This window comes from Vanacampus margaritifer, chromosome 18, assembly GCF_051991255.1.
Source record: "Vanacampus margaritifer isolate UIUO_Vmar chromosome 18, RoL_Vmar_1.0, whole genome shotgun sequence".
Classification (NCBI taxonomy): domain Eukaryota; kingdom Metazoa; phylum Chordata; class Actinopteri; order Syngnathiformes; family Syngnathidae; genus Vanacampus; species Vanacampus margaritifer.
In genome coordinates, this window is record NC_135449.1 from 1,917,674 (window position 1) to 1,931,117 (window position 13,444).

General features: G+C 44.0%; 1 protein-coding gene across 3 annotated transcripts in view; it reads right to left on the bottom strand.

Moving 5' to 3' along the window:
* Positions 1 to 13,444, bottom strand: part of ctbp2l (C-terminal binding protein 2, like) — a 58,417-nt gene that overhangs the window by 32,878 nt on the left and 12,095 nt on the right. For all 3 annotated transcript variants that reach the window (XM_077551180.1, XM_077551178.1, XM_077551179.1), the window contains one exon: positions 1,660 to 1,858. In XM_077551180.1, the coding sequence (XP_077407306.1) occupies positions 1,660 to 1,717 (58 nt within the window). In that variant the 5' untranslated portion in view covers positions 1,718 to 1,858. The remainder of the gene's footprint in view (positions 1 to 1,659; positions 1,859 to 13,444) is intronic.

Here is a 13,444-nt window from a genome sequence, read left to right on the forward strand (position 1 = left end):
ACTTTTGTAGCAACCGCATCATTTCAGATGTTCGTTTTTACTTCCCTTCTGGAATGTTTTTATTCAGTCATATAAATGCTGAAAAAAGTTTTAAAGCCATCATTCTGGTCGCATTTTTTAAAACCCGCCATTTGAAGAGGGATATGTACGTTTTTCAATCAATTTCGGTGATTACACCGAAAACGTTATTTGCCTTCCATCTTAGTTTTTCAGTTATCCAGCCCGTGGCCCATTCTGTAGCACAGATGGAGCAGACAGAAGGGGAGCGGCGACGGCCCACTTGCTTTCTGGTGAGACGAGGGGGTGTGTAACTGAGCCACACATGAGAGGGCGGGGTTATGCGAGAGAGGGACAAAACCACAAGCCACAACGTCGGAGTCGCCGAGTGTTGGAAGCTAATCTGACGGAGTAGGCAAAGCAAAAACTTCAGTGGGTATCTTTTTTTAAACAAAGTTATGGGATAGGATGGTAGAAAAAGGTCATTTATTAACGCTGAACACATTTGACGTGCAAGTTTTTTAAATTTCAATTCTTCCAATAGAAAATTTGTTTTTTTTCACCCGTAATTTTTTCCCCCTGGGTTTTGATCTAATATCACGATAATTCAATTAAATAAATTTTAGGACTTAAACTTCAAACTGTCTCACTGAGGCCTCATTTATTTTGTTTGTCACGGCTGTGGTACTTTAAGAGCAACATATTTGGGGGAATACGTTGGGAAAAAGATCGCAACGCCCTGAAGCCGTATTTTCCCAAAAGCTGAAGGATTCTTTCCCAGACTGATGAAAGCATTTTGTGTGACGAGAGGGCGAAACCACGGGAAAGAAACAAAAAGGCAGCGATTGCTTTGGCCGATGCAGAAAGAGCGGCATCTCTACGGACGCTTTTTCAAAACAGCGCACCGCATTTCCCTTTTGAAACAGACTGGCAACGAGAAGAGCCTCCGTCGCTCCTTCATCTGCTCTTCATCGGCCTGCCAACGATGCCGACAGAGACAATAACCGGTCAGGGCCTTGCTCTGTGTTTGTTTTCTCCTTGAGGCGAGATTGTTGTCATGGTGGCCTTATCGTGCCGGTACATGCAACAACTTTTTTTCCCCTTCCTTTTTCCCTCCGAGACCCTCTTTCAGGACCATTTTGTTTTTTTTAAGCAGATTTCTGTAGTTCAAATCGTATCTCTGCTGATGTGCACTTAGACAGACCATCCATTGATCTATTAATTTTTTTATTTTTTTTAATAACATCATTTTGTTTTTTCTTATTATGTGTTATCATTTATACATTATTTTTCCTTGATTTTGTAATCTCCATCAATTTGTGTATTTTGAGAGATTTTTTTTTTAACCATTTTTCTTTTCATAGTATTTGGGTGTTTTTCATGTCATTTGAGTTGAACTCATTTGTTCCCAAAAACGCATGAAAACGTTCTATTTTAAATACTGCCATGGTCCCAAAAACGCATATTTATGTTTTTTTATGCTAGAGCATACAGAAGGCTTTGATGGCCTCTGGCCTGAAGAGGTCGCTTAAAGCAATGGTAGTTATTACAAAAAACAGCCAGCAGGTGGCAGCAAACTATAAGAAATCAACCAGGGCCATGTTGCAACAAGATATGTATCTCTCCACGATAATTACCGATGGACTGAGATCGTATCGTTACCTTCACAGATTCGGTCCAGCCGCTGCCTCTTCACTTTGTGTTTGTCGGTGAGAGACATGGCCTCCAAAAGGGACGTCTCGGCTCAACGGGGGGACAGGCGGTGGGGACGGGTTCGGGTTTAGGACCACTGACAAGGTTCAGATGCCTCTAGTGCACTGTGGGCACTGCTCCCCGGGGCATAACGCCTCGGCACATACACCTGAAGCGGGGGGAGGGGAATAAAACAAACAACATAACGCTTCATTAAAGCACAAATTACATTTTGCCTTCAATTCATCAACAAATGATTTCCACAATACCAGCAACCATCTCAGCAAACAAGCTATCGTTCTATCAAGTTTTGTTAAAGCACAAATTCAATTAATTTGGGGGTTAAAAAAAGAAACTGTTAATAAAACAAAGGCAGAAAATTTGGTGGATATTGCAAAGAAAGTTATTTATACTTAAAGAACACACTCCCTATAAGAGGCAGGACAATGTAACAACTCGTTGAGCCCAGTAGAGGGTAGTTAAAAGCAACTCTACAGAAAGTAACTCAATCTAGAGGGAATCAATGCTCGTCTCTTTCCCCTTTAACGACTTTAAACTGGAATTCTAGCTGGCTGAAAACGCAGCTTATTTGTTAATCGGCAGCACGCATCGCGGGCAGTCGCGCACAAATGCAAATGCGTTGTTGTTTGAGAGGAAACCAAAAAGTGAGACAAGCTGATTTTTTTATCTCCTCCTAAGTACAGTGAAGAAAAACACACACACACACACACACACACACAAAGGATTAATTGTTGCACTAAAAAACTGCTTGTTCAGTACCAGAGGCAGCCTTTCCTCCCGCCGACTACACAGACGTTTTTGTCTGATGTAAGCAAGCACACAAGCATCACAAATAAAACATGGTGGGGGAAAAATCCTTGCCTGAGGACTTTAAAGTCCTCTATGAAAGGAAGTAGTCCAAAAACAGAGCTATCAAATTGTTTACAAAGGAGAGGAAATACTCAAGAAGTTAAGGTAATGGCAGGCAAAAAATGTTTACCGTAATAAGAAACTTTTATGGGGGTTCTTGCAAGTGTTGGGCAGGTGGTCAAACAAATTCAACATTTTTGGACCGCAATATCAAAGAACCATCAAAAGGCTTTGCAGATTCTTGAATGCAAACCATTTGTGCATAACAGGCCAAGATGTATGAATTGTTGGGAAATTAGACGTTTGACGACTGGCCATCATGGCTGTCCGTCAGCGGGGGATTGGGGGACGAAGCGGCGGTTTCAATTAGCCACGAGCCGAAACACTTAGCAACCTCATTAGTCGATTAATGGATTTAGCAGCAGACGGCTACTTGACAAGTGATCGATCGCCATTGTTGCTTGCGGCCGTTTAACTGAATGCTGGCGAATCATGCCTGCGGCTCTTTGGTCAGCGGCAAAACCAACCTTGACATTTCTATTATTAAAAAAAAAAAACATTAAAAGATTTGGAGGATCAGAAACGGCAAATGTTTGGGCGAAAGAGTATGAGAAGTGGGAAATATGTAGGTCTCAAATGTTGGACTATGGGCCACCTGGATTGTCGCCCTTCGTTACCAGCGTGATGGTATCAATTAGCTTCCAGCAGAAACACTTAGCAGCCTCATTAATCGATTAATGGATTAGTGGCAGACGAGTACTTGACAAGTGATGGCTCGCCCTTGTTGCTTGTGGTCGCTGAAATGAGTGCTGGTAAACTGCACTTGGAGGCTTGAAATTTGGATTAAAACAAAAACGTGAACAACCCAAGGCAGTGCAATTAATTGATTTTATCGATTCATTCAAATTTACTCGTCAGTAGTTCAAAGCTCGTCCCAGCTGACATGCACTGCTGTCACTAAGACCATTTATGCAAACAGAGAGGAACTCATTTATAAAATCTCAGTCAGAGTTTAATTGTATTTGTTCTATTTAGTGACTTTTACGGCCACTTTAGTGACTGTTTTTCAAAAAAACGCTTCCTATTAGTTAAACAACATGTTTTTTCCATATGACTTTTGTTCTGCACATTTTAAGACTTTATCACCCAGCCCCAAAGGGAACCCAAAGACACCTTGATCCATTCATGTTGGGGCCCATCCATCTTCCAACCAAGAAGCAAAAAAATGACTGATCTGAATTAACCTGGACTAGCCTGTTACAAAGACAAACCATCCAAGGGAGACTACGCTCAGCGGGCATCTCTGGATGCGAGTGAATTATTCAAAAGGTCACGACCACCCGCTTGCTGTGCGAGGCCGACGCTCAGTTGCCGTGAGAGAGGCACAATGCCAAAGGAAGTCATTCGGAGGACTCATCAATTTCACCCTCAAGCGCATCCAGAGCTAATTGGCCACAATTAATTAGCTGACATTAAGCCACCAGGGGTAGTTGGGGGAGCACTTTCCAATAAATCTCCAGATGTAAGGTGATGGGGGAGACACTCGCGCAGATGCACCAATAGCAATACATCTCCACAAGTGCCAGTCAAGTGTCGTGGGGCTGAGATATACTCCATCTGAAGCCCCAGTGATGGATGAGTCCGGAAAATCTATGCAGCCGTCCATCTACATCCAAAAGCACAAGACTCAGAAGTGTTTGTTAGTGCTTAAAAAAAAAATAGAACAAATAATACACAAATACAATGTTGAGGAGATGCAACTATCCACCAAAACTAGGGCTGTGCTGTTACTTTTTTTTTTTTTTTTTTTACCTGAGTCTTAGTCATTTGATTTTGTGTCTGCAGTTCGGCAATGCGCACATACAAATTGTGTTCATATTTTTACTTAAAGTATCCCAGAAAAGGATACCTATGGCTAGTCGAGTGCAGCAGCGGTTCAAAATAAATAAACAAAATCTATAGCTTAGCTTAGCATAGCATAGCATAGCATAGCTAAGAAACATTTTGTTCAACAAAAAGGGAATTTCTCAATCCAGATGCTACTAATTCACTTCCGACCTCTTTATTCATCCATTTTTAGATGATTTAATGTCTTATATTTTTGGCAATTAAATCCGGATGAAATCTGCGACAGCAGCAGAACTGGCGGCAGCGGGCACCTTATTGTTCATCTTGACACTACGCTAATTTGACAGTCACGAAAGAAAGAAAGATTAAAATGAAGTTGGATTAGAGAAGGGAGATCTTTCATGCGGAGCGGTTCAATGGGTTGTGTATTACGCAACTGCAAATGCTTAACACAGTGACTGTGTAAAAAAAAAAAAAAAAAAAACATAACACAGCCACTCTGAAGGAATGCGATCAATCAATAGATGGCAAATGAGCTACAAAATACATATACAATAGTATGGGGGAAAAAGACATCTCAGGATAATTCTAATTGTAAATCTAAAGATTTTTTTTATGTAGCCAATCAAAGTATTGGAAGATTATCTAACTGCTTATTTTTAGTAAACCGACAAGTTTCATCCCTTACACAAAATATTTGCTAAAACGAACCCGCATACTCTTTGATGATACTCTGAAAAGGAGCACATTAAAAAGATGACGTTCGATAATGCTCAGCAGTTTCTTGTGCTAAAGAAGGATGACGGGAATATTTTGAGGTGCAGCAACTATTACAGTAATCCAACATTGTGCTGCAGCGTTTGTTGAAAAGCTCAGCAGGCCTCTGCAGAGACTCAGACGCCAGACTCCTCAAAAGCACAAGAGCAGATCAATTGGGTCTCAGTCGGATGTTAGAAAATGGGAATGCTTCATGAAAAGAAAAAAAAATGAAAACCTGTCGTCAAATGTTTTCTGAGTTTGTCTCAGTCTCAGCTTCTTAAAGACTAACCCTTCGAAGTCTCGGTCATGGCTGCCGCGACTACTTAAATTCTCAGTCTTAACTTGGTTTCAAAGTCTTGGTCTTGACTTGGTCTCAAATGCACCAAGTCTTAGTCTTTTTTGAAATATCTCTCTTCACTTCAACTCAAACCTTCAAACTTTCAGGCTTGACTAGTTTTCAAACCATCAGTCTCTGTCTCAAACCTTCAAAGTCTCAGTTTTTAAGCGGTAACACCGCTCCTAAGCACAATTTGAACAAGGCAGGGTCATCCCCCACCCCCCTCCTTCAGATACTGGAGTTCCTCCAGAGGTACATCTGTCGGCACTTTGCCAAAACAAAGAAAGAGAAAACAGGAAGGTGTGGTCACACGGCAACACCAGCCCAGCTCGTCTATTAATATCCAATGATTTACATGCTTGACTCCTTGTGCGCCCCCCACAGGCATTGTAAAGTGTGATTTCCATGCTCCGAATGAGGTCCGCAATATGCGTGGGCAGGTGACAACTTGACGCAATTATAATTTGCTGGAAATTCTTGCCAAATAAAAAAAAAAAAAATGCTTCCCACTTGCACAACTTGCAGCATCAGGATCGTTGCATTTAAGAAAAATATCGCGGTCCACCGAGCGCTATTTATGTCCGATCAATACGCTTACAAAGTTCCAGCAGGCAAGGTTATGTGCAGCAGAAGCTGGAGCAAGAAAAAAAAAACGCCTGCAGCGTGCCAATCTGGTAGGCGTGGGGAAGGTGTGGCACTACCCACTACCCCAACAGTAAGAGGCCCGGCTCGGCCCGGCTGCTTTGTCGCAGCTCAGCTCCCTTTGCGTCCTTCCAGGAAAAGGTGATTCAGAGATTCCCACTCCAGAAATTGAGGTGCTTCCACTTCACCCCCCCCCCCCCCCCCCAACGCCCGTCCCCTCCCCCTCTGGAATGTGCCCACAAACTCCCCGCGGGATGGTTGAGACAGCCTGCGCTGCTGTACACGGGCTATGCATTGGGAGCGTGCCAATTCAAACAATGTGCTGATAGAGTCCAGAGTACAAGCAGTGAACCGGGTTGCAAAACACCGATGAGGACTCACGCAGCCGGGAATACTTAAAAGGATCATTTCAGGTTGTTTCAATGTTGTGTTTACTACTGTAATTTGGCAATTGAAACAACATAGCAAGTTCATAACCCTCGACTTAATGTGGCCCGCCGGTTCTTTTACCGACAACGCCATGTTTTTCCCGGAAGCTGTTGCTCACATTTGTATCTTCTGCATGAGAAATTCCCAGCACTGATCTTCACAGTTATACTGTAAGTTTTAGCTACAATCCTACCTCAGCTCGAGCTGGAATTTTGCTGCAAAAAGAGTCTTTTTCCCTTGAACTGGCATCATTTGAGAGAACAACTAAGCCCGTGGCACTGCTTTTTAAGTGCAACCCCTGCTGATGATGACGGGCTCACAAGACAAGGTTGCCCCCCACCCCCACCCCCACCCCCCTTCCTTATCCTTCTTCTCCCTCTACCACATGGTCCTATCATCTCAGGCTCTAGTAATACACCACGCTTCAAGTCACCAGGACTAAGACACACACACACTCGCACTTCTCACTCAATTAATCCTGGCCCAAGCTTGCAGCTGGGAGATAAATGGTGTGGAGTCTCAGCAGGAGTTTTTCGCTCCTTGTTTGCTGTATGTAGAACAGCTCTCCAGAGGATGGCAAGTCCCTCCGCCACCAATCCCAAGTGCTCCGACACTAAAATATGACTGCCAGGACCAGGTTGACACGGCATATTTCCCCACCTTTTAGCCGTGTGGCTTTGGTATACAGAGGGACGAGTCCAGCCAAGGTTTTCTGCCAGGTCTTTTATTACGGCTCTTATACAGCAATTTTGCAGGATTCCTGGTCCTTGATTCATCACTTTAAGAATTCAGTTCAAATTGTTTGGAACTGATTACGGCGGGGCGGCACGGTGGTGAAATGTTTATCATGAATTCCTCACAGTCCTGAGGTTGGGACGTTTGAATCCAGGCTGCGACCTTGCGGTGCTTGTGTGTGTTTGTTCCAAAAGGATTTGTGTTAGCTTCACTGAAGACTAAACTGTCCTTAGCTGTGATGCGCCAGGTCTTCTGTTACAGCTCTGATACATCAATTTTAGAGGATCCGTGGTCTTGGATTGATTAGTTTATTGTTAAGAATTCAGTAAATTGTGTGGAACTGATTGCGGTGGGGCTGCATGGTGGGTGTTGGTAGATTTGGGGCTGATGCATTAATCCTTCGAGCACTGTGCTGTCCATTCGTAGAAACTGGAAATTAAAATAAATAAATCACTCAAACAAAAGCCATTTATGGCCATCCACTGATTAATTCCTGCAATAACACGCAACCCTCCAGGATTCCTGCATTGTTGACCACGTTGATTTCTTCAATATCTGACAAAATCATCATTAATTTCCCTGCATACAGTAGAGGCCTCTGATAATCCCTCGGAAGTCCTCAAATTTTTGGTCTGGTTTTAAATCCTTCCATTGGTACCTTACACCCAGGGCATCAAGCCGGGAAAAAAAAGACAGGAAACGCTTGACAATGTTGGCATTACCATGACGGCTGTAGTAGTCAATTTCCCGAGGCTATCCAAGCAGAAAGCCTGTCATCAATCGTGCCAGTGAGCCATCTTATCCGGACAGACATGACAATCCTTTTAACACTTGACACACACACCCTGCTACCGATAATGGTCTCTCCCATCTAAGAACACTGCACCTAACTCCCTTTCATTTTCCTTTACAGGCGCCACTTCAGTCCAGAGCGGCTTGGATGCAGCTGTTACAGTTACAAGTGAAAAATGACCGTCAGAGTGCACTTGGCCCCGACGCATTAACTGCAGAGTGAAAAAAAAAAAGTGCTGATGGGTAACAAAAGAATAAAAACGGCTATTCATCACCGTGACACGGGGATCAAACCCGTGCGTTTCTCAAACTGCACTGCTTGAGTTATTGTGCAGCGCCGGCGTGGTGGCAGCTGCGGAGATAAAGTTGCCCGGAACCTCGGATTGATTCCAATGCCGCCACGTCCTTTGCGTAAAAAGAGGGAGCGAGCGTGTTCCGTCGCCTAAGTGATCATTTGATCAATTTTCTCAAACAAATGCAACAGAGCCCAAAAAAAAAAAAAAAAAAACTAACACCATTGCTGCTGTGTGTTTATGCTGAGATGGCATTTCCACAGCCGCGGGTATCGGTGTGGAAATTAAATCACTTATTACCACAAGTGGCTCGTTTCTTGCGATTTGCTTGATTTTTAATGCTGGGCTGGCATAGGAAGAGTTAAATAATGTAAAGTCAGGTCAGCAATTAAATAATGTAATGCATTAGTGCAATTGACCATCGATAAGTATTGCAAATTGAGACTAGTTTGATCATTTTATGGGTTGCAGAGGCAATCAAAGTAGGGCTCACAACACGTTACATAGATACACAGTGAATCTCATTTATCATGTATTGTAACCTGCTGTTTAGACACTGAATTAGCACATTTATAACAGTTATTTGCTTTTTTAAATAATTGGATCAACGTCTTTGCTTATATACTATATATACTTATCATGTATACACAAGTTGATCCGGCTGTAACCATTTCGGCAGAAAACTAGCTGGGTCTGAATTGTAGTATTTTAAATTGTCCACAGCAATCTCACTTTCTAGCATTGGCATTAAATTGTTCCCGCACGGCTGCTATAAGCGACCGACCTTATTTGGCCTCCATTTCAACTTTGTCACAATGCATGTTTTCTCTGATACAAAATGTCTTTTGATGCCAAGTAGCGGCAGCGCACTCCGACAGCGTTGCCAACAAACATGACCGTGATCTCCTCCTTCTTGTAGTTGGACTCCCACTCACCTCTACCTGGCTCGCCTCAGTGTGCTGTGCAGAACCTTCTGACCCAAGCAGCATGTTTACACCAACACTACTCAGGATCAAAGTAGACTAAAAAAATACAACTTTTAAAGAGTATGATTAACTGTGGTAAAACGTGTCCATTTAATTCATGTAATTTGGTGAAACCAACCCATGTTTATCTGATGATTACTACAGAAGGAAAAAAAATCGAGAAGGAGAGTTGACCCTTTCTTATGGAAGGCTTATTTTTGCCACAGACGACAATATTGTGTGGGTCTCAAAGATCCGTTAAAATGCTCTACACCAGCTTCTGCCAATGAATGGGTCTCTTGAGTCTGTTTTGTGAACTCGCTGGGATTCCAAAAACTCGTAATGCCTTCTGAGGTGTGACCCCCTTACCCCCCACCCCCAATCCATCCATCTGCTGCCAGACTAAATCGCCCTCCACTCGCCACACACAGAGGGGTCGGATTAAATCAAGTGCACTAGAGAGCAGGTCCCCTATTACCCTTGCAGGAACCACTTGAGCGTCTGCTTTACTAGTCACCGTTGCGCCCCCTCCTTATTACGAAAGCAGAAGGCTTAAGTCATATGGAGGTCGGGTGTGGGCCCTCGGGGGGTGGCCCCTTGGTGAGTGCGACCTCGATGGGGTGAGGGCAGGACGTGACCGAGATGACCGCGATAACGGGAGGGCTTGTTTGGCATTGTTTAACACCTGATAGAAAGTGGAAGCGGGAGGCTACAGGACACACACTGCCACATTAAACGCGTGTGAATTATAGCGCAAAGCTAGCTGAATTAACTCCGTATATCAAGCCCGGTCGAAGGGGCCTAATCTAATTGGGGGAGGGGGAGGGAGGTCGAGTAACCCAACATTTCTATCTCCTGCTATTAAAGTTAACCACTTCTCTCCTCTCTCACTCCACAGTCATAAAGCTGCCATGAGGACGTCTGATTTATCCCGCACCCTGGCCTGGGCTTCTGTCCTAACTATCACACGCCTCCAATTAATTTTTTTCCCCCAGCATCCCCTCTCTCCTAAATGTGATGAGATTGCGGCACACCAGGGCGGAGGGGAGTTGGGGTGGTTTGACAAAACTGCTGACTCGGGCTAAAGCCGAATTTCCTTAATAATGCAGAAACCTGCCTGCGAAAGCACAAAGAAAAAAACTACAAAATGCGTTCCCCCGCTGCAGATGTAATTAAAGAGTCATGAAGGCGGCGTGCTATCAAACGTGTAAATGACAAAGTGACGGAAGCAAACACAGCGGAGGCATCTTTGAGAGCTGGACGACACGAAATCCATTTGTCCGCCTACCTGCCGCCCACTCATCTCCGCTTTTGTACCTTTCAACACCGACGCAGCCAATCAGACGAGTGTGAAGAAGACAGAGGCCGAAACTTCCAGGGACGAAACAGAAAGGCTACATTCTTTTGGACTCTGGAGCAGTATAAAGAATCCGATTGGCTGCACTAAATGGCATAGATGAGTGGTGCAGCTGGCAGGATTTAGCGTGGAAGGTCTTTATTAGCCTCTGAAGTGTCAGAGACAATACACCAACACTTTCCTCTACTGCAAAACCGTCTCTGTGATGGCTTTCTTTGTCAGACGCAAAACAAAGGGAAAATTATTCTGTTCATATTGTCTATTTCTTTGCAGTTATAGTCACTAAGTCATTTTTTAAAAGATTAGACTGAATAAATAGTAATTCAATAGATAATAGGAAAGTAGTAATTGGTATCATTACAGGTTGCAAAGTGGCAGTGCATTATTGGAAATCCTATTTGGCAATATCTCTCCCACCTTGACTGAGCTCTGCGGTTTTAAGTTTTGTCTCGTCTTTATTTTCTTTAAATATTTATTGAATCACGTCTCGCACATAAACGCATAAACTTGAAAAATACCTAAGATCCTCCCGACGTGTAAAGATGAGGCTACAGCCCTCATCTTTACACGTCGGGAGGTTCTTAGGTATTTTCCTCAAGTCACCCGATACTTTTCCTCCGTGTTGATCATTGTGTTTGGAGAGTCGACCGTGTTCCCCACGAGGCACCCGGATGGATCTTCACTTTGTCTCGCGCGGCTTTTGTGCTCGCTAAACACATAATATGCAAGCCAGCCAACGCTGCTACTTGTCTTTTCCAGACACACCCATACAAAACATTGCACGGGGTCCTAATGAGTCTCAGAAGCCGCGCGTTTGGAATTTCTCCTGCCTAATTTGGCATGCTTCACTTGAGCCGAGTTTCCTCTCTGGCTCTCTCTATGGCCTAATGAATCTACACGAACAAAGGACAAACAAAACTTTGCGTCGCAAAATATTGTTTTCTTGAGCTCCCAATTATCCTCAACATCAGTCCAAAAGCCAATCAGTCTGCTTGCTGCGCACGATCCGCTCTGCTTGGGAGACAAACTTGAACAATGGACCGCCATTGATTAAAGTTTGTAAGTTCCGTAGAAAAGTCTGGTCTTGACAACTGTTAGGAGTTCATAAACTGCACAAAGGCCTGTATGATAAGAGGATAGAGCAGGGGTGAGCACACTCGGTCCTCGAGGGTCGGAGTCCTGCAGGTTTTGGATGTTTCCCTTCTCCAACACGGCTGATCTATGATCAGACGAGAAAATACGACCACATACGTCATTTTGAAAAGGTGCCAAATTATGATCAAGTGTTACGTGTTATAGTTTAGCGAACTCTATCGGCCATTTTAAATAGCGCAAAAATACTTAAGTGACAATCGAACCCGGTGCGTCTGGTCGGAAGACGAGTGTTTATTTGACTGAGCTATTTGTCGAGTTACTGTTTTAGTGTTGACGACATGTTTTCTAACGGTCTACATTTACAAATTTACAAATTAACATGAAGATATTTACTGGACTGTTAGCTAAATAAAGATAGATGTTAGTTTTTCAACCGGACGAGCCGGGTTCAGTTTTGCATTTTTTCGCTATTTAACATTGTCACTAAACTACAATACGTTGTTAACACTTGGTCATATTTTGGTACATGTTAAAACGACAAATAAGGTGGTTATTGTTGGAGGACTTGTTGGATCAGCTCATCAGCAAGCTCTGCATAAGCCTGATAACGATACTGTTGATTGGAATCAGCTTGTGTTGGAAGAGAGAAACCTCCAAAAACTGCAAGACTCCAGCCCTGGAGGACCAAGTTTGCCCACCCCTGAGCTAGAGGTTACAAAGGGTAGTTTTTCATTGTGGATGGTTATGCAGTTCAGGGAGGTATTATCCCCAGTGTGGCCCAGCGGGAAGGATGTAAGCGCCACAGCGTTATCAGTGTCAAATACATGATCCGAGTGTGAAGTATATAACTGGTTCACACTCAGTCATTTCTCAGCTGACCGGCCTCCAGCGGGAGTGGCCTCCCTGTGAAAGGGGCCTCCGTCACACTCTCCGGCCAGCAAATGGACTGAAGCCTGAGGCAGCTAATGGCATAATGAGGCCCGGGGCTGGCTGAGGGGGTGCCGGGGCGTGGGTGTGTGTAAAGGTGCGCTGCCGAGCTTGAGGGCTGGAGGGGGGGGGCTGTGCACATGTACTCGCACCCACGTCTGGTATTCCCGCACTGTCTCCTAGTTACCGAAGGACGCGAGTGGGCGGACAGCGAGCTACCTCCTTGCGCCACTCGTGTCCCAAAGAAAAAAAAATCACATTTTCTTGTTTTATACAATTGAACAAAACAGTTCGCTTAGCATGATAGCGGAAACAGGAAGTCTAGGCCAACATGTCACAGGTATTTTTTTTTAATTATGTCATTAGACCCATGACTGTATGTTTGTATATAGAATAATGAAATATCCATCCACGGCTATCCACACGAGGGTCGCGGGCATGCTTGAGCCAATCCAAGCTGTATTCGGGCAGTAGGCGGGGGAACACCCTCAACTGGTTGACAGCCAATCGCGGGGATAATAGAGTGATATTTTTGTTATGACATTACCAAGTCAAAACTAAATGACTCAAGAGTTTGTCACTCTTTCTGGATGCATCTGCTTCCTATACGTGGGAGTGCAAGCAGACTTCTGACAAGCTTCAAATGACAGTCTTTAGCGCAAGATCACATCGGCTCGTACGAGGTCTTGGCGCCTTGTGCTGGCAG